This window comes from Trichechus manatus, unplaced genomic scaffold (assembly GCF_000243295.1).
Source record: "Trichechus manatus latirostris isolate Lorelei unplaced genomic scaffold, TriManLat1.0 scaffold00296, whole genome shotgun sequence".
NCBI classification, from domain to species: Eukaryota; Metazoa; Chordata; class Mammalia; order Sirenia; family Trichechidae; genus Trichechus; species Trichechus manatus.
In genome coordinates this window covers 508,168-534,945 of record NW_004444232.1, presented here as the reverse complement: position 1 = coordinate 534,945, position 26,778 = coordinate 508,168, and the positions used below count along the sequence as shown (strand labels likewise).

The 26,778-nt window shown below is 36.1% G+C and overlaps 1 protein-coding gene across 1 annotated transcript in view; it reads left to right on the top strand.

Annotated features, from left to right (window-relative positions):
- The window catches only part of PTPN13 (protein tyrosine phosphatase non-receptor type 13), a 192,920-nt gene that overhangs the window by 123,013 nt on the left and 43,129 nt on the right, over window positions 1–26,778 (top strand). The window contains exons 20-35 of the mRNA XM_023725318.1: window positions 1,853–1,942; window positions 2,283–2,390; window positions 2,574–2,705; window positions 5,533–5,999; window positions 7,401–7,532; window positions 8,970–9,063; window positions 9,598–9,683; window positions 10,324–10,486; window positions 16,291–16,505; window positions 16,625–16,723; window positions 18,049–18,413; window positions 19,352–19,535; window positions 20,827–20,985; window positions 21,329–21,500; window positions 21,601–21,811; window positions 24,692–24,762. Of these exons, the coding sequence (XP_023581086.1) occupies window positions 1,853–1,942; window positions 2,283–2,390; window positions 2,574–2,705; window positions 5,533–5,999; window positions 7,401–7,532; window positions 8,970–9,063; window positions 9,598–9,683; window positions 10,324–10,486; window positions 16,291–16,505; window positions 16,625–16,723; window positions 18,049–18,413; window positions 19,352–19,535; window positions 20,827–20,985; window positions 21,329–21,500; window positions 21,601–21,811; window positions 24,692–24,762 (2,748 nt within the window). The remainder of the gene's footprint in view (window positions 1–1,852; window positions 1,943–2,282; window positions 2,391–2,573; window positions 2,706–5,532; window positions 6,000–7,400; window positions 7,533–8,969; window positions 9,064–9,597; window positions 9,684–10,323; window positions 10,487–16,290; window positions 16,506–16,624; window positions 16,724–18,048; window positions 18,414–19,351; window positions 19,536–20,826; window positions 20,986–21,328; window positions 21,501–21,600; window positions 21,812–24,691; window positions 24,763–26,778) is intronic.

Sequence of the window (26,778 nt, the reverse complement as noted above, 5' to 3'; positions counted from 1 at the left end):
GATAATTTCATTAAACTAGGCATTAAATAATGATGGGCTTTTTGCTTAGAAATATCCAACATATAAGGCTCTTCACACCGTTGTCCCCTGATATTTTTTGGAACCTCAATAATAAAGTTATTAAAAATACTGAATTGCTACTTAATACATTAGAAATACTGGATTGCTACTTAGTTATTGACTAAGTATAGGACAAATGCTTGATAAAGTGAAGGGTCATCAGAAAAGAAGAAGATTGTCTATGAGATGGATTAACACAGTGGCTGCAACGATGGGCTCAACATAGCAAGACTGTGAGGAAGACTCAGGACCAGGCAGTGTTTCGTTCTGTTGTACATGGGGTTGCTGTGAGTCGGAACCGACTGAGCGGCACCTAACAACAACACAACACAGGTCAAAAAGAAGCAATAGAACAGGGGCATGTATATTACAGGGAGCCGGCCCACTTGCACTGAAATGATTCTTAAGCAACAAAGTTAATGTCAGTTCACTCCTGGGAGTGAATGCTTGTTGTTTTCTGAAACAAAAGAAGATTATTTCTAGAATATAAGTATCCCAATTTACACATCATTTAAGCATTAATACATGTTGTATAACAAAGTTACTAGTTTTTTTTTTAATAGCACATTAATATCATTTTATATCAGAGGGTCATATGCTGACAAGTACAGAAATAAAGTCTGTGTTCGCAGGGATGTGGTTGTTACAAAAATGCATATAAAGGCTCAAGGAAATCCTGGTTTACACTTTAGTGAAGCCATAATCTTTAATTTTCAGAAAGCTGCAATATGCTTAGCACCACTGTGTGGAGTTGAACTTTCAAAAATATCTTTATGAATGTTTTGAACGAACTCACCACCACCACCATCTTCATACACAGACCAGTTTGAACTGTCAAATTGTGATTGACCTAAGAAGCTTGTGTGTGTGTGTGTATGTGTTTAAATGCTTGGATTGGAAAGTAGGTAAATTGACTTTATTAACATGACAATTAAGTGGCATATTTATTAGTTTAATTAAGGGGTTATTTCTGAATGATTAGCCTATTTAAATACTTTTTTAAAAAAAAAAAACCTAAGTGGAAATAAGAAAAAGTAAATTCTAGTTCTGGTGCTGACATTTAATTAACTAGCATTTATCAGTTACTGACTTCTGGTATTTTACTGGGCAGTGATACTAGTTGTAATGTGGAACATGTCACAAACTGTATTGCTCATCTACAAAACAACAGTTAAAAATGGCTTTACCTACCTCATTAAATTGTTTTATTAAAAAAATCAGAAATGAATGCAAAACTTTTGAGAACCTAAATGTGCTAGACAGGTCGTTATTAGTGGGATATTAAAAAATAGATCCAGGTTCTTATTGTTGCTGTTTACTCTAGAACTTATCAGGAATATTTTGCTCATAAATAAAAATGTCAACTTTTCATTAGAGTGAAATTCCTAATATATTGGAATTGTGAAATTTAGGTAGTCAACTGTGCTGTACAGAAAGAGATATGGAGTAAGAAAACCTAAGTTTAAGATTCAGCTCTTTCCTGTGCTAGCTAAATAAACCTGCTCAAATCATTTAACCTCTTGAGATTTATTTACTCATTTGAAACTGAAATATACTTATTTCACAAGAAACATTTTATGATGAATAAATGTGATAACACATAGTTACTTTGTGAACTATAAGTTGTCATAAAAATTTAAGATGATAGCAATATCAGTAACTTTAAAATATATTTTTTTAAGTGACTGAACAATATCTTGACAAGCCTTGTTAACATTTAAATTGGAACAAACTGACAGTCTTTATGTCTGAACGTATTCTGTTTTATTTTAAAATTCTAAATTTCCAATAGATGTGCTACACAAAAGATGGAGCATTGTATCTTCACCAGAAAGAGAGATCACCTTGGTGAACCTGAAAAAAGATGCAAAGTATGACTTGGGTAAGTCACTGTGAGATTCTTAAAGGTCTGTGAGAATTCCAAGAGAAGAAGGGTATAGCATAGACTTTGGCATTGAGACCAGCCCACTTCTGATCAAGATACTGTTGCACATGCACAACTTCATCACTCTACCTGACCCCTCCGGAAACTCCAGGGAAATGCCTAAAAGCAATAACTTCACACTGACTAAATTTAACAGATGGTTCCACCTCACAGGAGTTCCCCTTCAATCATATTTCCTATAGGGACTCTCCACACTCCTGTGTTTCAAGCAGGCTAGTCCTTAGTCATTGAAAGCACCGGTATCATGGAGATCTTATTAAAATGTGCTACTTCATAGGATTTCAAATTATTGGTGGGGAGAAGATGGGAAGACTGGATCTAGGTGTATTTATCAGCTCAATTACCCCCGGAGGACCAGCTGACTTGGATGGATGCTTAAAGCCAGGTACTTGACATTTTGAAATTTTCCTAAGTGCTTACCAAAAGGCATGAATTTGCACAGGTGGCAAAAGCAGAACTTAGGAACAAGCCAAAACTGAGGGGTGTGACGTCTCTAAGAGTTAGCACGCGTTTTTCTTTGTTGTTGGATATACTGGATTGTTGAGAGTCACTTGATCTCTTTGTACAGGGGACCGTTTGATATCTGTGAATAGTGTGAGTCTGGAGGGGGTCAGCCACCATGCTGCAAATGAGATTTTGCAAAACGCACCTGAAGATGTGACACTTGTTATCTCTCAGCCAAAAGAAAAAATATCCAAAGGTAAAGTTGTGAATGTTTCTTAGTTAGTGTATTCTAGTTCACTTTTCACAACAGCTTTAATATATTGGCCCAATAAACTGGATTTAGGTTTCTTATTTCCTTTCTGGCAATTTGATATGTATAGTTCTTGGTGCTTTAATTTTGTCCATCAGTATAACTTTTTCATTCGTCATTTCCAAGTTTTCTGTCTCATTGCTCTTTAGTGACATATGCAGAAAAACAGTTTCATTGTGCAAAGTTGATGTCACTGGAATAAATTTTGCGCATTTAGTGTGTTCCAGCCCTTTTTAGATCAAGTCAGAAATGGAATTCTTTCTATAAAGTCCTATACTGAAGCAGATTACAAAAAGGAAAAAATAAACAACAAACCAGAAATTCAAAAACAAGACCATACCATTTTGTCTCTTAATCCCTGCCATTAGCATGTCGTAGGAGGAAGGCACTTGACAGAGATCAGAAGATCGGGGTTTGAGCCTTGCTTGTGCTACATATTAGCTATATGACTTAAGTGTTCTTGCATCCCGGTTTTTTGTTTGTTTGTTTGTTTTTAAAGGGAAAACAGTGATCTCTGCTTTCTCCTGTCTGCCTTGCCGAGTTCTGATGAGTGTCAAGTGATGGGGCAGTGTTGATGAAAGAAGTACACCCAGTGTGTGTGCAGCAGTACAGCATCATGGGCAATAGGGAGGGCTCCAGAATCAGGCTATCTAGGGTCAAATTCTGTCTCCTTGACCACTTAAAACTCTGTATCTTGAGCAAATCACCTGAGCTTTCTAAGCTTCACTGTTCATATATCAAATGGTGAATATAAAAATGCGTATCTTATAGATTATGAAAATTAAAAGAAATAATGCATGTAAAGAATTATCACATTGCCTGACACATATTATGCACTTAAATGTAAGTTTTAGCTGTCTTCATTAGTAGTATTATTTTTAAACACTGAAGTGCTAGATATATGTAAGGTACTTTCATTCCAAAGATACTGGGAAGTATTTAAAAGAACTAGTAAAAATTTAGCTGAAAAACATGTTTAGATAATGAATTTTAGGCGTAACTTTAGTTACAATAAATTAGAGGACTAAAAACACGTCCACATCTCATTTCGTTCAGTGGTTTGACATTGTAAAACTTTCTTAAACTTTGCACATATGAATCCTAGGATATTGCAACAGTTTATAAGTTTTACATAGATAAGCCATTTTTACTGTGGTTTTTGTAATTTACTAAATATTTTTTATATATATACATGTTGCTGTTATTAGGTGCCGTCGAAGTCGGTTCTGAGTCACAGCGACACTATGCACAACAGAACGAAACACTGCCCAGTCTGGCGCCATCCTTGTGATCTTGTTATGCTTGAGCCCATTGTTGCAGCCACTGTCTCAGTCCACCTCGTTGATGATTTCCTCTCTTTCACTGACCTCCTACTTTACCAGGCATGATGTCCTTCTCTAGGGAGTGATCCCTCCTGATAACATGTCCAAAGTATGTGAGATGAAGTCTCACCATCCTTGCCTCTAAGGAGCATTCTGACTGTACTTCTTCAAGACAGATTTGTTCATTCTTTTGGCAGTCCGTGGTATATTCAATATTCTTCACCAACACCATAATTCAAAGGCATCAGTTTTTCTTTGGTCTTCCTAACTCATTGTCCAATACACACACACACACACACACACACACACACTCTCACACTATAATATTTTAAATGCTTGTTTACTGTGAACAAACACAATAGATAGAAGGGAAATAAAAGATACCACCACTGCACACAAGAACCTTACTATCTAATTGTAGTGTTGTTATCTTAGGCAGAGGAAGACGACTACGGTTGAAAATGTTATAGCTTATCTCTGAGTTGCTGGCAGTCAAGACCCCCATGTTCCCCCCCAAAAAAAGTGAATTATTCAGTTTCATTATACACCGTTATTTTAGTTAAAGGAGCATCTAAATGCAAAAGAAACTCATTTTCTTTTGAGCAAAGCTCTAAGGGACTTCCACCTTAATTTTGTTTTTAATAAGTATTTTCTAGAAAATTCATTCATTGGTTCAATGTATATTTATTGAGTGCCTGTATGGTATAAGACACAGAACCTCCACCCTCGTGGAGCATGTTCTTTATCAGGGGAGATAAGTATTGGATATCTATCTAGACAAATAAGGTTTTAGTTACAGCTATGATAAGTGTTGAAGCCCTGGTGTTAGAAAGAAGTCCAGGGTGCCAAGAGAACATATAAAATGGGAACTTTACCTTGTATGGGGATCAGAGAAGGCTTTTCATCCCTGCAGAGAGCTTCATGTGATTATTTTTTGGTATCCATTCTCAATAAAAGTTGAAAGCTTAATGTTTAAAGTATAGTTCTGGTTAGGAAATCAGAAAAGTCTCAAAAGAGTCTGATATGAAATGGTCTTAACCCATTGCCATTGAGTCAGTTGCAACTCATAGCGACCCTATAGGACAGAGTAGAACTGCTCTATAGAGTTTCCAAGGGGCAGCTGGTGGATTTGAACTGCCGACCTTTTGGTTAGCAGCCAAGCTCTTAACCACTGCACCACCAGGGCTCTGAAATGGTCTTTGAGAATGGAAATGAGGGGCTTGTGTGAAGGAGGTACACATTTTTGTAGGAGTTGCCGTAAAAACCAAAGTAGGGAGCAGAATCCAACATTTACTGGGTCCCTGCTATGCTTCCAGGCCCTGGGTCCAGTGCTTCGTATCTGTTATCATGTGTGAACTCTCCCAACATTCTTCAGAGAAAATTGTACATGTGTAGAAGCACATAGGTGTGTCACTAATTTGTTATTCTCATTGATGGATTTTAATTTTTAGTGCCTTCCACTCCTGTGCATCTTGCCAATGGAATGAAAAACTACCTGAAGAAACCTTCCTACCTGCAAGATGGTACTATAGATTCTTCTTCCGAAGATCGTCACTGGCCACATGGTACCCTGAGGCACATCTCAGACAGCTCATTTGGGCTGCCTGGAGGCCTGCGGGAAGGAAGCCTGAGTTCTCAAGATTCCAGAACTGAGAGTGCCAGCTTGTCCCAGAGCCAAGTAAATGGCTTCCTTGCCAGCCATGGAGGTGACCGAACCTGGAAGGAATCACAGCATGGCAGCCCTTCCTCATCTGTAATATCCAAAGCTTCTGAGAAAAAGAGAATTTCCATTGACAGTAGCCGAAGCACAGCTAAAAAACCAGGCATTTCTGATGTGACAGATTACTCCGATCGTGGCGATTCAGACATGGATGAAGCTACCTATTCTAGCAGTCAGGATCATCAGACATCAAAAAAGGCATAGTGAATTTTAATCTTTTTTTTTTTTTCATTTAACAAAACAAGCAACAACAAAAATATTACAGGGCAGAATAATCTATTATAAACTATTCACATATTCTGGGAAGGAGAAATAGTTTTATACCTTCTGCTGCTAACCGCTGCTGCATTTGATGCTAACTTTCAGAGAAATTAGAAGCTTTAAATACTAACTCTGAAATAGCTTTTATTCTGGGAATTTGCTACCTGATAACACGGAGAGAGTAATCAGATTATGATTGTTTTCTTACAAGTTGTTTTTCTCCTGAATATTTAATGTTTATGTTAATAAGAGAACTTAAATATCTAAAAAACAAATTGTTCCTAATAGTTCCTATGATGGACAGTTGACTTTACTATTGATAGCCTAAAATCTTCTGAAGTTCTGAATTAATAATTAAGAACATTGAAAAGTTTCTGAGAAATGTTTCCCTAGAAATGATGTAAATTTAAATTCACATTCACAAGCAGTTTTAGAAAGGAACTTTATGTCCGTTATTCACTGAAAACTCAATATTACTGACGAGAGGGTTATACCCTTATAATTGGGGTTTAGCTTCTGTGTATAGTTCAGTCAGATGGCAGTCACTTTTCAGCTTTGTTGACATAAAGCACAGGTACTATTAAGAAAGAAAACTTTGCATTTTTTATTTTACTGTTCATATATAAATTCTATATCTCAAATTTGAAAAGTACAAGGGCTTTTTCGTATGATAAACTGAGTTAAAGATTCTTAAGACAATCTTACATTTGCATTATCTATGTTTATGTCAGATTTGTAAACATAAGCAGAGTAAACATGAAGCCTACTCATCTTAGAGACCAAGGTGATAACTACTGTTGTGAGCCATGCAGTCGATTCCGACTCATAGTGACCCTACATGACAGAGTAGAGCTGCCTCATAGAATTTCTGAGGCTGTAATCTTTAAGCGAGCAGATTGTGCCCCATTTTTCTCCCACAGTGGGTTCAAACCTATGACCTTTCAGTTAGCAACCAAGGACTTTAAACATTGTGCCAGCATAGCTCCTTAAGGTGATAGCTACCACTTGATAAATACTGATTTTTAAGGGAAATGGAAGTTCTTTCCAAATTTGGGACTATAAAAAGCACTGGGTAAGGATTATATAACAGCCAGGTTTGAATTGAGTTCCAGGCTTCTCTCTGCTATAGCTAGCTGTTTGACCTGTAGCAAGCCCTTTTATTTCTGGGCCTTAGTTTCCTCAACCATAAAATATGAAGACCTTGAACTAGATGTTCTCTAATTCACTCTAGCCTTAATATCTTATTATTTTTTTATTTTTCCAAAAATATACTGACCTTCCAATAATAATTCATTTTGACTCTAACAAGAAATCCTTTTTTTCTTCTTCTTTGTTAAGGAAACTTCCTCCTCAATGAATACATCCAACAAAATGAATTTAAAAATTTTTTCTTCATCACCTCCTAAACCTGGAGATATCTTTGAGGTTGAGCTGACTAAAAATGATAACAGCTTGGGGATAAGTGTCACGGTACTGTTTGACAAGGTTTTCAAATGTTTTCTCGATTTCCAGAAGCCTCTTGTATGCCAACTTATTAATTGAATCATTTTGCTTCAAAAGGGACACTTGTCAAATATTTCCAAAATTTAAAAATTGAATCATATCTTAACACTTTTTTTAATTGAGTGTGTTAATTCAGTTTTTCTTGTGGTTCAAAAAAATTAGACAAATGTTTTTTCCCGAAGACTTCATACTTCTTTAATCTGATTATAAAACTTGTAAAATGCAAAGTTAATATTTATGCTTCCTGTATACTTAGTAGCTTCTGCATGAGCATGGAATAATGAAATGATACATCTTCCACTTACACCATGAATAATGAAAGATAATATACATTTATATGCCCTTTATTTCTTCATAATATGTATCTTGTAAACATGTTTAGGATCTTAAAATTTGAGGTACCCTAGGAATATATGTAGTTTTAAGGTGGTTAAAAATGAGCATAGACTATTGATAAAATAACTTTTATGAATGAAGATACTAGACCCTGAATTGTAATGTTATTATATATCACATTTGAAGGATGTGGATAGTTATAAAAAGCCATTTGGAAATACGGTTTATTATGGTTGCCATCAAGTCAATTCCAACTCATAGCGACCCCATGTGTGAAAAGTAGAACTACTCCATAGGGTTTTTAAGACTCTAATCTATTGGAAGCAGATCGTCAGGCCTTTCTTATATGGTGCCACTGGGTGGGTTCAAACCACCAATCTTTCAGCTAGTAGTCAAGTGCTTAACTCTTTGCATGACGCAGTGTTAACTTGTAATATATTGAGATCAAAAAGAAAAACTGACTTTCTAGCACATTTTAAAATACTGTAACCCTTTCCTTTTGCCCTTAATTTCTTTAGATTTTTATTTCTTCCTGTTGTGAAGGGAAATAAGTACTACATGTCCACAGTAGGTAGAAACTCCACTCATTAGATCTGATCTGCACTATAAATTAACTTCTCTACCAAAGCCTTTTGAAATGAAAGAAAACTTCTTTTTCTTTGATTTATGGAATTTGCTTTCAGATTAGTAAATATGATCGGAAATATATTATTTCATATACTTTTTTGTTCTGATAGTTGTCAAGTTAATTTTGCATGGGTAGATTTTGCTTTCTGCTTGCTTATAATGCATGATGTAGACTTAACAAAAGAAAAGCAATTCCTCACATAGTCAAAATCTAGCATGTTGTAATCTTTTTTTAATTGAATGGAGTTTTACTAAAAAGAAACTGGTTTGATATTTGAAAAGATTAGCTAGAAATGTTCTTGGATTTTGAAGTAATTGCATATGCTGACTTGATGCTGCTACTTTGGCTGATGACCTGAATGCTTTCTAGGTCTCAGATTTGAAAGAGGATGACTGAATTTTTTCATATTAAGAAAATTTTATTTGTCTTTTTCTGCTTAGGGAGGTGTGAATACCAGTGTCAGGCATGGTGGCATTTATGTGAAAGCTGTTATTCCTAACGGAGCAGCAGAGTCTGATGGTAGAATACACAAAGGTATAGTGTTTATGTATGTGTAGGAGTTATGTGTGTGGATATCACTTCAACAAATAGATAAGAAATTAGAGAGGTGATCTAGGTCTTCAATTTATAATATGAAATAACTTTATTATTTCTTTCTAGCTTATATTCTGGTATCAGAAAGTAACTAGACAGTATTTTCATTAATGCGTTGCACTTGCTCAGAAGCACATTGCCAGAGAATAGAGGAGGGAGATACCCTTGTAACATCCATGACATGTACATTTCTAATAGGAACTAAGTAGGGACTTCTCTCCAATCTGTCTACAGTTGTAGTTCAATTTATCTTTTCTAGTGATTTAAATTGATTTTCATAAGGATATTTCCCTAAAATTAGCCATAGATGGGAGAAAGAATTTAAATAACATATTAAATAAAGAACTGTGATATTATTTTGTCCAGATTTTGTCTTTCCTCAAACAAGATAATACAAAGTAAGCCCACAAGGTGTGAAAGAGCTTGTAGAATTTTTGTTATTTTATTTTTTGTTTCTTTATGAATTATATCAAGGTGATCGTGTGCTAGCTGTCAATGGAGTTAGTCTGGAAGGAGCTACCCATAAGCAAGCTGTGGAAACACTGAGAAATACAGGACAGGTAATAGATCATTATACCAACCTTTCAAAATAACCTAGAAAGACATAATAATATGTGAATAATATCAGTCTCACTGAGATCTCTAGATTTGTTAATCAGGAAACCAAGCCGGATTCATGTAACACTCTGAGTTTTTTCCCTCCAAATTGAAGAGCAAATATTATGACAAGAGGTTTTGACTGAAGAAGCTGATTTTTTATATCTCATTGGGTGGGGGGTGGGATCAACATTACATTTTTTAATTATTTCATAAACATTTACTATTTACTAGTGATTTTTATTCCTAGTCATTTTTTAGCCTCAATGCTAAATTCATTTTAGGAAGTTTGCCAAATTATTTATAATGGTTTTATATTCTAGTATATAGGCGATTCTTTCCTAGTATCCAAATCTTACATAACATGGTTATGTTAATTTTGTAATAGACTTTTTCTTTTTAATCAGTGATCTTTTTATACAGATGGTAATAAAAGCTTGATTTTGAAAATTTTAATCGCTTGCTTTTTGTCCCATTTTTTTCTCCTTCTACCTATGTTGTGGTAGGCCAGGTAGTTACTTTAAATGATTTTATACCATCAACCACACAAAGTCCTGAAAAGTTATCTGTTTTCTTATAATTCATCTTAATTAACTTTTCCAGGTGGTCCATCTGTTGTTAGAAAAGGGACAGTCTCTACCATCCAAAGAACATGTCCCTGTAACCCCACAGTGCACCCTTCCGGAGCCGGATGCCCAAGGTCAAGCCGAAGAAAAAATGGTGAAGAAAACAACTCATGTCAAAGACTACAGCTTTGTCACTGAAGGTCAGACCTTGGGAGATTGTATCATCATCTCACATTGAAATTATCCCTGGCTTATTCAAAATTTTATTTTTACACATTAGATCACAATTCATGCCCTAGTCTCTTTAATTATTCTTGTCAACTGTAAATAATAATCTGAATCAGCACAGTACTGAATATAAAAAGATACATTCTTCTATTAGCAGCTCTTAGAGTCTGAAAGATTCCAGATAATGAATGTATGCATGGAGCAGATTATGATAATCTTATCCTGCTTAAATAGTGATAAAGTTCAAAGTGAAATTTGGTAAGGGAAAAAAATAGTATAAATACCCAGAAGAATGACTTCAAACTCATGTGAAACCTAGACCCGTAAGTTTTCTGTGTTTCTGTTTAATTTTATAGATGTGGGAAGGTAACTCTGGGCAGAAATTCACATAATAGTTCCCAGATATTGGTTCTTTTTTTAAAACTATTCCAGTCTTTGGATCTATCACTGATCAGTAGCGAAGTAAGAAAATTAAGAAGGATTTAGCAGTGAATTTTTCTTAAGGCCGAATGTATTCATATTACAGGACTACCTTTTATTCTGAGATTGTCTTCCTTTTAATGGGTTAAAATGTCCTTTACTTTATAAATCATGGTAATGGTATACAGTCACTGTTTTGTTTTTTGTTTGTGCAAGTCACTACTTGATCAAACAAATGTTAGCAACTGTGAATGTATCCCAAAAATAAGGAGTTAAAAATAATCCAGCCTATACTATTTTTCCTGATTATTATTAAAATTAAGTTAACCTACTCACTTTATCACCACCATCACTACCCTTTATTCTTTATTTTTTCCACCACTCTTTCTTTAAAAATGTTTTTAATTTTTTTTTCTTGTTATTGTTTTTACTTATTTTTTTTTTTTTTTTTTGCTGACAAGGAGTTTATCAGAATGCTATTGTCATTTATCTGGATTAACAGTATACCTTATCAAAGCATTAAAAGGTCAACCTACCTTCCATAGCTTTCTCTATAGCCTCCCCGTAGCTCCTTTCACCACAATAAAAATTAAATTAGAGAAAAAAAGACTATATAATAACAGAGAAGAAAGGGAAAAATCAAGTAAAGAAGAAGTATGAGAGAAATTCAGGAATATAATGGGAGAGAGATGGGTAAGAAGAGGAGGCTATGGGAAACAAGTTGACATTTCAATGCTTTGGTGAGGTGCAGTGTTAATCCGGATAAATGGCAATAGCATCCTGATAAAATTGTGGTAAAATATATGTAACAAAACATTTCAACAATTTTAACATGTACAATTCGGTGACATTAATTGCATTCACTGTGTTGTGCAACAATCACCACTATCCATTTCCAATTTTTTTTTTAATCACCCTTAATAAAATCTCTGCAACCCTCAAGCAATACCCACCCCCTTTTCCTTCTCCCATCCACCCTTGGTATCCACCAGTGAACTCTGGTCTCTGTGTATTTGCCTATTCTACATATTTCATATAAGTGAGATCATATAATATTTGTCTTTTTGTGTCTGACTTATTTATTTCCTTATTAGTCTTGTTTCTAGATGTTCTGTCCATTATTCAAAATGGTGTATTGAAATCTCCAACTATTATTGTAGAACTATTTCTCCCTTCAATTCTGTCTGTGTTTGCTTTATATATTTTGGGGCTCTCATGTTAGGTGCATGTCTATTTATGATTGGTATATCTTCTTGAAGAATTGACCTTTCTATCATTATGTAATGCCCCTCTTTGTCTCTTATAATCGATTTTGACTTAAACTCTATTTTATCTGATATTAAAATCTCTATCCTGGCTCTTTTTTGGTTACTATGTACATGAAATTTTTTTTCCATCCTTTTACTTTCAACCTATTTGTGTCTTTGGGCCTAAGATGTGTCTCTTGTGGACAGCATGTAGTTGTGTCATGTTTTTTTAATCCATTCTGCTACTCTCTGCCTTTTGATTAGAGTGTTTAGTTTATCTACATTCCTGGGAATTACTGATAAAGAAAAACTTAACTTCTGCCATTTTGTTATTTGTTTTTTGTGTGTTTTATACCTTCCTTGGAGCCCTGGTGGCATCGTGCTTAAGAGCTCAGCTGCTAATCAAAAGATCAGCAGTTCAAATCCACCAGCCGCTCCTTGGAAACCCTATGGGGCAGTTCTGCTCTGTCCCGTAGGGTTGCTATGAGTTGGAACCGACTCGACGGCACCTAACAACAAACAACAATACCTTCTTTGTCCCCTCATTTCCTTCAGTACTACCAACATTTGTATTTTGTTGATTTTTTTGTAGTGAACCATTTTAATTCTCTTCTACTTTCCTTTTGTGTATATTTATTAGATATTTTCTTTGTGGTTACCATGAGGATCACATTTAATGTCTTACATTTATAACAACCTGCTTTAAATTTATACCAACTTAATTTCAGTAACATACAAAAGGCTCTATTCCTGTACCACTCCTCCCTCTCCCCTTTTGTTGTTGTTATCCCTTATTACATCTTTATATATCAGGTGCTCTGTATCATAAATGTATGCTTATTATTATTATTTTAGTTTGCGTTTGTCATTATAAAGCATGAAGGGCATAACAACTAGAATTACCAATCAGAATACCTTAAAACAGGACCTTAGACTTGTCCGTGAAATTACCTTTAATGAAGATCTTTTTCTTTTTCCCCTCTGTATAGCTTTGAGTTACCGTCTAGTGTCCTTTCCTTTTCGTCTGACGAACTCCCTTTAGAATTTCTTTTAAGACAGGTCTAGTGGTAGCAGACTTTCTCAGCTTTTGTTTATCTGAGAATTTCTTAATTTTACCCTCATTTTTGAAGGGAGCTTTTGCTGGTATTGCTGTTTGACACTTGTTTCTTTCAGCACTTTAAATATGTCATTCCACTGTCTTCTGACCTCCAATATTCCTGAAGAGAAATCAGCATTTAGTCTTATTGAGGATCTCTTTTTATGTGACATTTTGTTTCTCTTTTGCTGCTTTCAGGATTCTCTCTGTATCTTTGGTTTTTGAAAGCTTGATTATATTGTGTCTTGGTGTGGATCTCTTTAGGTATATTCTACTTAGAGTTTGTTGAGCTTCTTGGATTTCTACATTTATGTCCTTCATCAGATTAGGAAAGTTTTCTGCCATTATGTTTTCAAATATTCTTTCTCTCCCTTTCTCATCTTTTTCTGGGAGTCCCATGATAAATTTTTTAGTTCCTTTGTTGGTGTCCCACAATTCCATTAGGTTTTTCTTCATTTTCTTTATCTTTTTCTCCTATTACTGTTCAGTCTCAATAATTTTAATTGCCTTATCCTCTAATTCGCTGATTCTTTCTTCTGCCATCTCAAAACTGTTGTTAAGACCCTTCTAATGAATTTTTTACTTCATTTATCGTATATTTTAGCTCCAGTGTTTCTGTTTAATTCTCTTTTATAGTTTCTGTCTCTTTATTGGAAACCCTGGTGGCATAGTGATTAAGAGCTACAGCTGCTAACCAAAAGGTTGGCAGCTCAAATGCACCAGGTGCCCCTTGGAAACCCTATGGGGCAGTTCTACTCTGTCTTATAGGGTCACTATGAGTTGGAATCGACTTGACAACAATGGGATGGGATCTCTTTATTGAAATTTTCATTTTGTTCCTGCATCGTTTTCTTGATTTCCTGTAGTTCATTGTCTGTTTTTTTGTTTAGTTCTTTGAGCATGTTTAATATTGTTGTTTTAAAGTTTTCTAATTTGTCCATTATTCAGACTTCCATAGGAATCATTTCTGTCTCTTCACATTGTTCTTTCGAGTGGGCCATCCTTTCCTTTTCTTTGTATGCCTTGTGATTTTTGTTGTGGTTGTTTTCGAAACTGGAACATGTTAATGTGCTAATTCTGGAACACATTCTTTCCCTTTCCCAGGGATTGCAGTTATTCATTGATCTATCTGTTTCTTTACCTATAATTTTTGAAGACTGTAATAGTTTGTCTGCTCAGCAACCTCCCCTGATTACTTTTACAAAGACTGCCTTCCAAAACATGGTGTGAACTCTGAGGATTCCTTTCTGAAGCCCATGGCCAGCTAGTGTTTGAAAGGAGATACTTTGCACTTCAGGGAAGGAACAAACAACAAAAAGCAGAAAATAAATACGTGATTTTTCCCACTCCTCAGGGATTGCTGCTGTTCCTTAATTAAAGCTGTAGTCAAATTTTTGTTTAGTGACTTTTCCAAGCTAAATTTGTAAAGTATGTGTTCCAGTTCTCTTATTTTTGCAATCAGTCAGTAGCTTGATAGATTTCACCAGAGGGCTCTCTAGCCCTTTGAATCTGCCAGCAGGGTGAAGCTATTTCTAAGACAGGTCCAAAACCACTCCCAGTGGTCTGCATCCATCCCTCAAGGCACTATCAGACCAACCCAACTGTACAGACTGTGTAACTCAAAATTCTTAGAGAATTGCCCACCCTGGTACCCTAGTCTAGGAACACAGACCACTAACTCCACGAGCACACAGGGGCTGAGGAATGGGGCTGGTGGCTGCTGGTGCATGTGGTTCACATAGGAAAGGTCAGCAGTTTGTCCCTTCATCAGGCACTCCCCTGGTTGAACTAAGTGTCTCACCCAGTTCCTCAGTTTCAAAATAGTTGATTTCAATTGCTCTTTCCAGTGCTATTGTTATATAGGTAGAGGGTTGGACTTCTAGAACTCCTGACACCGTCATTTTGCATAGTTACACACTGCTACTGAAAGTTCAAAATTCTGTGAGACATTTTCACTCCAGCCTTAGAAGCCAAGTCTGTGCTTCAGTATGCTTCAAACACACTAATCAGTCCTGTTTGATTAAGTGTGGGTGGCACACCTGTGGGCTTTGTTCTTCACCCCTCAGTCCTTCAAGCAGCCCCCAGACAGGTATGAAAAGACAGACGCAACAGTCTGCTGCCTAAAGCAAAGACTATTCCACGCACTTCCAAGCCAGAGAGTGTGCCCCTGTCTGGGAATGCAGGTCACAGTTCTTCACCACAGCAGCAGCCTTTTCCACAATGCCCACTGCCATGAAGGTAGGGGGAGGTGTCTGCAGTAAAAGAGAAAAAAGAAAATATTCCTACCCTTTGAGAGCAGGCTTTTTCTTAGTTCAGTGTTTGTTCAGATGCTGTAATTCTTTGATTGATTTCCAGAGTTCTGAGATCATAAATTCCCCTATATTGGCTTGGTGTTTTCTGTTTTTGTTGTGGAGAGACAAGAGCATGTAGCTGCTTACACTGCCATCTTGCCTCCCTCTTAAAACACATGGGATAGAAGCATAATTCCATTTTTAGAACCCTGCTTTTAGAACCCCTTTTATGTCTATGTGGCTTAGTTCCTTAAGTTTTATTAATTTAATGATGATGTTGTTGTGTGCCATCTAGTGGATTCTGACTTAATTTAGTGATAAAACCAAATCAAACCCACTGCCATCAGGTCAGTGCTGGCTCATAGTAACCCTATAGGACAGAGTACAGCTGTCCCATAGGGTTTCCAAGGCTGTAATTTTTGTGGAAGCAGAAGCCGACTGCCACATCTTTCTCCCACGGAACGGCTGGTGAGTTCGAACTGGCAACCTTTTGGTTAGCAGCTGAGTGCTTTAACCACTGTGCCCTCAGGGCTCCTTCAGTTTAGTGATAGAGAGTGTGAAATAAGGCTTAAATATAGTATAAGCATTCATAGCAATAAATGGGTAAATATTGTGGAACAGTGGGGTTTTTTTTAATCCATCTGAAAGTATACATGTGTGTATGTCCATATTTATATATAGCATGTTAAGAATATTTAATTTTTTACATCTTTTTTCTCCAGAAAATACATTTGAGGTAAAATTGTTTAAAAATAGCTCAGGCCTAGGATTCAGTTTTTCACGAGAAGATAATCTTATACCTGAGCAAATGAATACCAGCATAGTAAGGGTTAAAAAGCTCTTCCCCGGACAACCAGCAGCAGAAAGTGGAAAAATTGATGTGGGAGATGTTATCTTGAAAGTGAATGGAGTCTCTTTGAAAGGACTGCCTCAGCAGGTGAGCACCACCTAGCTTGTAGAGTGTAACATTTTTAATGATGAGACCGATTGGCCTTTCAGGACAATTTCATAATTCTGATTTAACTGTATCTTGATTTTCATTTATCATACCCACAGGAAGTCGTATCCACTCTTAGGGGAACATCTCCAGAAGTATCCTTGCTTCTTTGCCGACCTCCACTCGGTGTGCTACCTGAAATTAATACTGCTCTTTTGGTGAGACCTATGAGATACACCTTATATTTTTAGAGAATATTAATTTAGAGATTAACTAATCAGCTGTAGTAATTTCATCATTGATTGATCTCCTGAGCTTTGTACCTAGTTATGTCTTAAGCTAAGAGTGTTATCTTGTGTCACTTAGCCTCTCTGATTGCTTTCTATATTTGTAATAAATTCACTTTCTGTTCTATACCTTCCAATTCTAGAATTCTAGAATTTTAGGATTTCAGGAATTTCTTTTCTAAGTATAAATGGAAAAGGGTATAAAATAATGGCTTCGAAACAGAACAAAACACTTTTTGTCTATTTCTTCATTGAACCAAACTTAGAAAACTAAATTTTTATTCTAAACTAGTTCAGACAAAAATGAAGGTTATTTAAGATTTGTAGTCTTTTTTTTTAACACTAAAAATCACAGAGAATGGGATATGTTTGTCCATTTCCTTTTCTTAGGTCAAGAAATAGCGACAGGATCAAAAATGCATTTTATTTATAAATTGCATACTGATAGGTAGGAGTCCGTACAGAGATGAATAACAGTGTAATTGAAGAAAGACTGCCTTTGGGCTGTCTAGTTAGCATAGTGCTCCACTACCAGTAAGTGGTGACTCCTGGGTATGAACAGAGGCCATAAAAGAAATATTAATAGGAAAGTAACATTTCTCTAAGATACATTATAAATAGCATTTTAAAAGACTACATTGATTTTTGGCACCAGGCAGGAAGAATTGAGTGGAACCCTTTTGGTGAGTGTATAAATTGATACAGTCTTTCTGGAAAGCAATTTGGAAATATTTAACAAGACATATAAAAATGCTGTATGTTTTGATAGTATAGAAAATTACAAGGAAATAACAGAAACTCAGGTGAAAATTTGCATACAAAGTTCTAGGTTTCTATTAATAGTGAAAGCTAAAAATGACTTCCGTATCCAGTAAAAGGAAAATACTAAAATAAATTAAAGGTATATCCATGTGTAGGACTATTATACCGTTACTAAAATTGTTGTTTTCAAAGCACATTTAAGGACCTCAGAAAAATACTGATGATAGAAGCCTTAAATTTTAAACGCAGGATAAAAAGTACAATATATAATATAACTCTAATTCTGATTTAAAGTTTAAGTTGCAAACTATTAACAGTTGTCATTTTTATATATATATATTTTTATTCTGTAATGAGCATAAATTACTTTTATAATCTGAAAATTAATTGAATATATTAATAGAAAGTACCATTGTTCAACATGTTCATTTTCAATTAAGTGTTTCTAAAATTAATATGTTACACTGTTGTCTTTTTAAATGTCTCCATTATAGACCCCACTACACTCTCCAGCACAAGTACTTCCAAACAGCAGTAAAGACCTTTCTCAACCATCATGTGTGGAGCAAGGCACCAGCTCAGATGAAAATGAAATGTCTGACAAAAGCAAGAAACAATGCAAATCCCCATCCAGAAGAGACAGTTATAGTGACAGCAGTGGGAGTGGAGAAGATGATTTAGTGAAAGCTCCAACAAAGATGTCAAGTATGAGCTGGAGTTCCGCCTTGCGTCAGACTCTAAGCAACATAGTATCACAGGCACAGGGTCACCATGAAGCGTCCAGGAGTCACGAAGATGCCATTTGTACCATGTTTTACTATCCTCAGGAAATACCCAATAAACAGGAACTTGAGCACAGGTATTGTCAATATTATGTGTACCACTTGAAGCAACTGTCTGTTTTTAGTAACGGTAGCAGCAACAAACATTTCTGTAAGAATGAAATGTGTCTATCTGTAAACTTCACAGTGCTTAGGCAGATGATGCCCCTATTGGATGTCTAACTGTTCTGGCAGTTTTAATTAGCAAACAAGTATGTCTATCCATTCAGCCTGAGCCTTGCTTCCCTCTTGGGCATATTCACTAGCAGTTGGCAAGGTTATATTTCACCTTAACCAGAAAGAGAAGAAACTTATTTAAGTAGTGTTGGATGGATAAGTAGACAGCAGAAATACAAAGGGAAAGAGAGAGGGAGGGGGTTGAGAGTTTGCAAAAGGTAGGAAATAAAAGGGTATAGAAGATGGGGGAAGGAGAAATGATTGAAAGCAAGAGGAGTGCAAGGAGAAAGATTACGTCTATATCTCATAATAATTATTCATACATTTTACAGTCTATTTATGTCTTTGAGTATATCCAAGTCCAGTCATTTCTTCGTGTTTTATTCCCCCTATCATCTCTTCTGAAATAACATCAAGAGTAAGAATTTTATTCCTTCTTTATTTTCTCTTTTTCTTATTATCTTGATGCATACATTTGGCTTTTGGTAACAGCAGCTTCAACCTTGAATTAATAGAACAGGCATCAAAACTATTGCATTTAACCTGTCTTACTGATTCACACAGCTTAAAGAGCTTCTTCAAAATAGAATCTGAATGGGTAATAAATTGGTAATGTTAGCATATATATAACAGATGTGAAATGAGTCCATTGTTCACAATCAGACAAAAAGTAGCTAGGATCTTAATGATAATTAAATATAAGTATTTGTTAAGCATTTTCAAATACTTAACATTTGTTTATGGCACACACTTAAAATATTGATATTGAAATGTATTTGAAAAATACTTTTCTTTGTAGTAATCCTCCTTCCCCTCTACCACTGGATGTGACTCCTGGACAGAGTTGTCAAAACCAACCAGAATCTGCTTCCTCCAATTCAATGGATAAATATCATATACATGACAGTTCTGAGCCTAGTAGGCAAGGAGACTTGTCATCCTTGAAAAATGACTCTGAAAACTACCTTGAAGACTTTGAGCTGGTGAGTTATTTCCATTGTATTAAAATAATTCTATATTTACTCAAGTAAAATACAGATACACACAATGTCTTTTTAGTTGGGGAAAGACTGTCTTTTAGAGTAGCTTCATATCTGTGTCTAATGAATGTTTATATATCTGCTGTATAGCTGAGAAAACAGACAAAAAAACCTGGGTACAAATTACTTAATTTTTCTGAGATTTAGTGGCTTCAGCTATAAAATGGAGCTAGTATCCTCATAGGTTTGTGGTGAGGATTAAATGAAAGACCTAGGTAAGCATCTAGTACAGTGCCTGGTACAAAGTAAGACACTTAGTAAATATTATTTTTGCTTATTTCCCACATTCTAATGAGTTACTTATTATAATTTAATCAACTTTCAATGTAATTTTTTTTATCTTTCATACTTTTTTTGCATCCAAATAGAATCCTTTAATTTTAATAATAGCTCTAGTACTTCAAAACTTACATTTTTAGTTTTGAGACTAAATTTCCTAACATCGTATCCTTTACACTGATTGAAAGTAAGCCTTTTTCAGTATTGTTTTAATCATCCAAGTAGAATTTGCTGTAGAAAAATCAGAAAATAAGGAGAAAGAATATTAAAACCGCCTATAATCTCACCTCTCCAAAGCCATAAACATTTTGGCATTTCTCTTTGTAAATTTTATGTTTTCCTATAATTAGGTAGGGTTTGTGAGAGAGCATGTGTGTGATCTACAGTTTGAGTTTCATTCTCAGTAATAGAGGAACATAGACTTTGAATGATTTCCTTAGAAAATTTGTCAGTCTCTACATTTCAGTTGAAATCTTTAAAAAAAAAAAATTTTTTTTACACAAATAAATGAAGATGTGACATTTAACCACCCAAAAACTTCATATTTTTACAAAAACAGAACAATTCTCTTTTGTTGCTCTTAGCATCTATTTTGGTAGTTTAGAAATATATGAAGCATTTTCCTGAACCTTCCCTCCAAGAAAAGTATTCTTTAATCGTAAAGTATAACCATACTATGTCCTTATTTATCCTGAAAGTACAAGAGTGGAACCCTTAGTAAGTTCTGTCTCAGCTATCTCTAGGCAAACACAGGACATATTTAAACCCAGCTTCTATCTGGGGGACATTCTATCTAGAGTTGGACTGACTTGGCTTCTTCATTTGGGCAAGTTAATAAAGCTTTTAGTCCTCCGTTTCCTCCTCTGTTGATCAAAGGAAATAATAGTACTCTGCCTACTGTTTGTCTGTATGGCAAAATAGACAACCTGAAGGAATTACTGTTTTCTTCCCTTAGGAAGTAGAACTCCTCATTACCCTGATTAAATCCGAAAAAGGAAGCCTGGGTTTTACAGTAACCAAAGGCAATCAGAGTGTTGGTTGTTATGTCCATGATGTCATTCAGGATCCGGCTAAAAGTGATGGAAGGCTAAAACCAGGGGACCGCCTCATAAAGGTGAGACATTTAAAATTCTTTTTAAGTTTGAAAGTCCCTTTGATCTCAAAGCATAAAAGAAGCTGTCTCGAGTCTCAGTCACAGAAAGTTTCTGAAATTAGTAAGAGGATAAATTTCCTTTATTAGAAAAATAATATGTATTTGTTATGTATTTTACATTTTCATCCCATTGTGCTTATGAATTCCAGAGTAAGGGGTAACAATAAATGCAGACCACTCTTTATTTTGAATCTCTTACTGGCTAATATATACTATATAAAAAGTTAGGAAAATATTTTCTTGGCAACTTAGCTTCTCTGCCCCAAAAATTGTAGTCCTACTTTGGCCCTTTCTCATTTTTTAGGTTAATGATGCAGATGTTACAAACATGACTCACACAGATGCAGTGAACCTGCTTCGAGCTGCACCAAAGACAGTCCGATTAGTGCTCGGACGAGTTCTCGACTTACCCAGGATGCCAGTGTTGCCTCATTTGTTACCTGACATTGCATTAACATGCAACAAGGAGGAGTTGGGTAAAGCAATTTCAAGCCTTATACGGAATGATTTTCTTGGGTGGATTAAGAAAAGTACTCTTATGACTGAGGAAATAAAAATATTTTCTATTCTCCGAAGGTTTTTCCTTATCTGGAGGTCACAACACCATTCATCAAGTGATATATATTAATGATATCAACCCAAGGTCAGTTGCAGCCATTGAGGGTAATCTCCAGCTATTAGACATAATCCATTGTGTGAATGGAGTCAGCACACAAGGAATGACCTTGGAAGAAGTTAAGAGAGCATTAGACATGTCACTTCCTTCAGTGGTGCTGAAAGCAACAAGGTACTTTGCAACTATTTGTAGGGTGTGTGTGTGTGTGTGTGTGTGTAAGCGTAAGCACATGTGCCCATGCACTTTAGCTTGTTATTCTTATGTTCTCTTAAAAAATATTCCTGAGTTAGTTCATTCGCAGAGTATAGTGGCAAAGATTAGTAAAGTTAGAACAAATTTCCTGATAGACAGTTGATTCTCAAAGCACATTGAGTGGGTAAATGTTTGGATATATGCTTGCAGTTAATAGAGGGAGTACCACATTTACCAGTTAGAGTGTTTTGCCCTGGTGGCGCAGTGGTTAAGCACTCAGCTGCTAATTGAAAGATCAGCAGTTAGGGCCCTCCAGCCGTTCCAGGGGAGAAAGATGTGACACTCTGCTTCCATAAAGATTACAGCCTTGGAAACCCTATGAGGCAGTTCTCCTCTGCCCTTCTCTGCCCTGTGAGTCGGAATTGACAGCAATAGACAAACAGAAAATCCATTTCAAATTGGTTTGAACAAGAAAGGGAATTTGTTGCTTATATGACTGAAAAAATTCAGAGAGAGGTGGTCTTCAGGTGAAATTTGATCAGGGCTCTGGCTCCATTTCTTTGCTATTTTCAGTTCCTCCCTCTTCTGTATATCAGCTTCATCCTCAGGATGGCTTCCTTTATGATAGTCAAATGGCTGCATCAGTTTTCATGCCTCACACCTGCATGCACACCATCGAGAGCAATCTTCAAAGAAAAGAAAAATTCCACCAATCACAATTGTAAAGTGAGTACTATGTGCTGATTAGCTTAGGCGTAGATTATTGCCAATCCCTGAATTGAGGCAAAGAGATAAGAATATATTGATCAACCTAGGCCTATCACAGCCCATTCTCAGAGTTGGGACGTGGTCAGTCCTACCCCAGCCTCATGTCTACCAAGAATGATGGCTGAACTACCACATCCAGTATACCTCCTAACAGTTTCACCTTCTAAAAAATGCTAATAGCAACTTTTCTTTCACATATTGTGAAATAAATTGAGAAAATGTACATGAATTCAGGCTTTCTAGACTACAGAGTTACAATATATGAAGGGAAAAATTATATTTGTATCTGTGATACATGGTAAGTGTTATATAGTGTATCTTTAAAAATACAGAAATATATTAATTTAATCATTTGATAATAAATTTGTGTTCCTTCTGAACTTTTTAATTGTGTAATTTTTTCCTTGAATGTAATCTCTGACCTGATTCTTTATATATTTCTAAAAACTGGATTGACAGTTATTTTCCCAGATTCTTCTAAATAATTAGTGGGGGGGGGGAACTCTTCAAACAACCTGGAAAATATTTTTGTGAGAATCAGCATCTCTGCTACCCATAAGTCTAGCTGAATATTTTCCCTCAAAATCAGTAGAGCATCCTTCAACCTATCCCTGAAATCACTTTCTTATGTCTTTTTTTTATCTTAGCTGTATTCACTGAAGATTAATAGTAGTAACCACAATTACTTTCCCCTTCATTCTTCTTCCAGTGTTCTCTCCACTATTGTATATGTCTGCCCTCTTTAAGATCTACAGGGTAGCAAAAATGGAAGGGGTATATATTTGTGGTAATGATCTGTATATCAAGAACTGTGAAGGGTCTGAGATTTTACCTTATTTACAAGCTAATAAGTTAGCCTGGCAGAAAACATGAGACTCCTAGATCAGAGACAAAGGACTTTATTTCTAATGGCATGGCAAGCAGAATGAGCATGATGTTTATATTTGCTCCTCATGCCCCCCAAGTCCATAGAGGTGATGCGTGTGGGCCTAGTGGACACCTGCACATGCAGTGGGTTACGTTACAGGAGAGGAACACTGAGCCTGGGGAACCTGCCTCTGCATAGCAGCCTGTAAGAAGCCTGATTTTTCCATGGGGTAGGTTACTTCATCCCTCAAGGTTGAAGGAACACAACCTTGAAAAACGGCCTTGCATTCTTGGCCTACCTAGCAAGAACATACAGAGCTCTTGGCAAATTGCTTCTCCCAACATTGTACATCTTAGGCAACCTCCCTTTTCCAAGCATCAGCAACAATGAGAACCCAAAACGAAACCTGTAGCTGTTGAGTCAATTCTGACTCAAAGCAACCCTATGGACAGAGTAGAACTGCCCTATAGGGCTTCCAAAGAGTGGCTGGTGGATTGAACTGCCAACCTTTTGGTTAGCAGCTGAACTCTTTAACCACTTTGCTACCAGGGCTCCAGCAACAATGAGATTGCCTACTGATGAGTTTGCATACTAATTGTTTGTTTCTATAAGGACAAGGCTTTACATTACCGTATTTTTACAAAAATAACAGCTCCTTCTATGTTTGTCAGCCACACCCTCCCCTCAGAGGTATTTTCGTGTAAGGGTGCTATGCTAATTTTTCACAGCAACATGTGAAAAAAAATTGACATACCCTTGGAGGCATATTTCTTTTTTGACTGTTTCTCACTTTGGGTGATACTATTTGTATAATTCTTTGAATATAAATATTTTGTCTAGATGTTTACTTTAAATAATTTAAAAGAAAAACATGTATTGAGTACTTTAAGTATATAAATAACTCCTAAGTTATCTTTTAATTGAATTGTAATTAGATTATGAATATTACCAGTGTTTTAAGTGGGAGGGGAAAATATGGTGATGTGTTGAACTGAAACTCAAAGAAAGATTATGTAAAGAAGTGTTAAGAATATCTCCCTCTAGAAAATACACAGAAGATGACTCTTCGGAGTTTCGTCTACAGTTTCAGGGGGTGTCTGAACTTCCTGAGGCCCATCCAGAGTAAAACTCCTGAGGCTAAATAGTTAACAGTAGGTTCAAAGAATATTTACAACAAATATATTTTAAACATTGCCATTACGTTTTCTCTTTTTACAACACAGAGATGGACATCCAGTAGTCCCCACTGCAAAGAGGGCTGCCAGTTCAAGTCCAAAGCCAAGCAAGGCCAGTGGTAAGAATGCACTCATTTAGGACACAAGTAGTTATGTAGATGCAACTATCTTTTTCCCAGCGTCAAGTCTGGATACTGTCTCTAAAAGGTTTTTATTGTCCTTCCAGAATTTTTTACAGGATCTCTCTAAGTGAAAAAAATCTTTAAAATTCAGTGTATGATAGGAAATAGTCGAGCATGGAGTTTAGTATCCAATAAACCTGAGTTTATAAGTCCTTTGTGACCTTAGAAAGTGATTTGATCCATATACAAGTCCCTATTTCCTATCAGTAAAATAAGGATATTAAAAATAATGATAAGGATATAATAGTATCTACCTTGTAACATTATGAACCAAACCAAACCCATTGCCAAAGAGTCAATTCCAACTCATACAGACCCTACAGGACAAGAGTAGAACTGCCCCATAGGGTTTCCAAGCAGCAGCTGGTAGATTCAAACTGCCGACTGTTTTGTTAATTCAGCCAAACTCTTAACCTCTGTCCTGCCAGGGCTTCATGTAACATTATAGTGAGGCATAAATACAATAATACATAGGAAACACGCGTCACAGGGCTTATCACGTAATAATTAAACCAGACATTTACTGAATTTCTGCTCTGTGCCAGTCACTGTTCTGGGATATACCAACGCGCAAAAGCAAGTACCTCTCTGCCTTATATTCTAGCATAATAATAGAAATAATAATTTTTTTAGTTACAACAGTAGCAGCAAACATTAATTTAATGCTTATTCTGGACCAAGCATTCCTTTAAATGTTTTACTCCTGACAACAGTTCTGTGAGATATTATTACTATTATCCTCATTTTATAGAAAGGGAAACTGAGGCACAGACAAGAGAAGACTTAATAAATAGTAGAGCCAGAATTTAAGCCTAGGAAGCCTGACTTCATGCTCTCATTTGCATATTCAGGGTCAATAGATATGGTTTACGCTGCTAGTATTAATATAATAAGAATGTTACCATTTGCTGTGGGGTTGACCTCGTGTGACAGAGTAGAACTGTTCTCTGTAGAGTTTTCAGGTGCTGATTTTTCAAAAGTAGATCTCCAGGCCTTTCTTCTGAGGTGCCTCTGGGTGGACTGGAACCTCCAACCTTTCAGTTAGCAGCCAAGTGCTTTAACTATTTGCACCACCCAGGCACTCCAATAAGAATGTTAGGCACAGGGAAATGTGGTGGGACTTAGTGCTTTTGAAATGTAAATTCAGTACTTCCTACAAAACTAAATTTATGGTTTACCAAAAATAGTATCTAAATAAGAGCCCTGGTGGTGCAGTGGTTAAAGCACTTGGCTGCTAACCGAAAGGTCGGTGGTTCAAAACCACCAGTGGCACCTTGGGAGAAAGATGTGGCAGTCTGCTTCCATAGAGATACACAGCCTTGGAAACCTTATAGGGTGGCTATAAGTTGGAATCGACTTGACAGCAGTGGGTTTGGTTTTCTGGGGTGTCCAAATATCAACAGCTTAAAAAACCTTGCTATTACAGTTGTGTATTGTCTAAAAGCTAAAGCTTAGCTTACCTATTAACTCTCCTCTGTTGTTACCTTGAATGTCTTAGGGGTCCTTCTTACTGCTATCCAATAGTTCCAGTCTACTTTAGAGTCAGACTATCTCAGAACACTCGAGTAAGCATTTTTTCTAGTGGCCCCTGGGATGACTCCTTGTCATAAATTGAATTGTGTCCCCCAAAAATGTCTGTCAGCTTGGCTCGGTCATAATTCCCGGTATTGTAATGATTGTCAACCATTTTGTCATCTGATGTGATTTCCCTGTATTGTAAATTCTATCATTATGATGTAATGAGATGGATTAGTGACAGTTACATTGATGAGCTCTAAAAGATTAGTGTCTTAAGTCAATCTCTTTTGAAAGATAAAAGAGAGGAACAAACAGAGAGACAGGGGGACCTCATAGCACCAAGAAAACAGTGCCAGGAGCAGAGCACGTCCTTTGGACTTGAGGTTTCTGTGCTGAGATGCTCCCAGACCAAGAGAAGACTGATGCATCACAAGG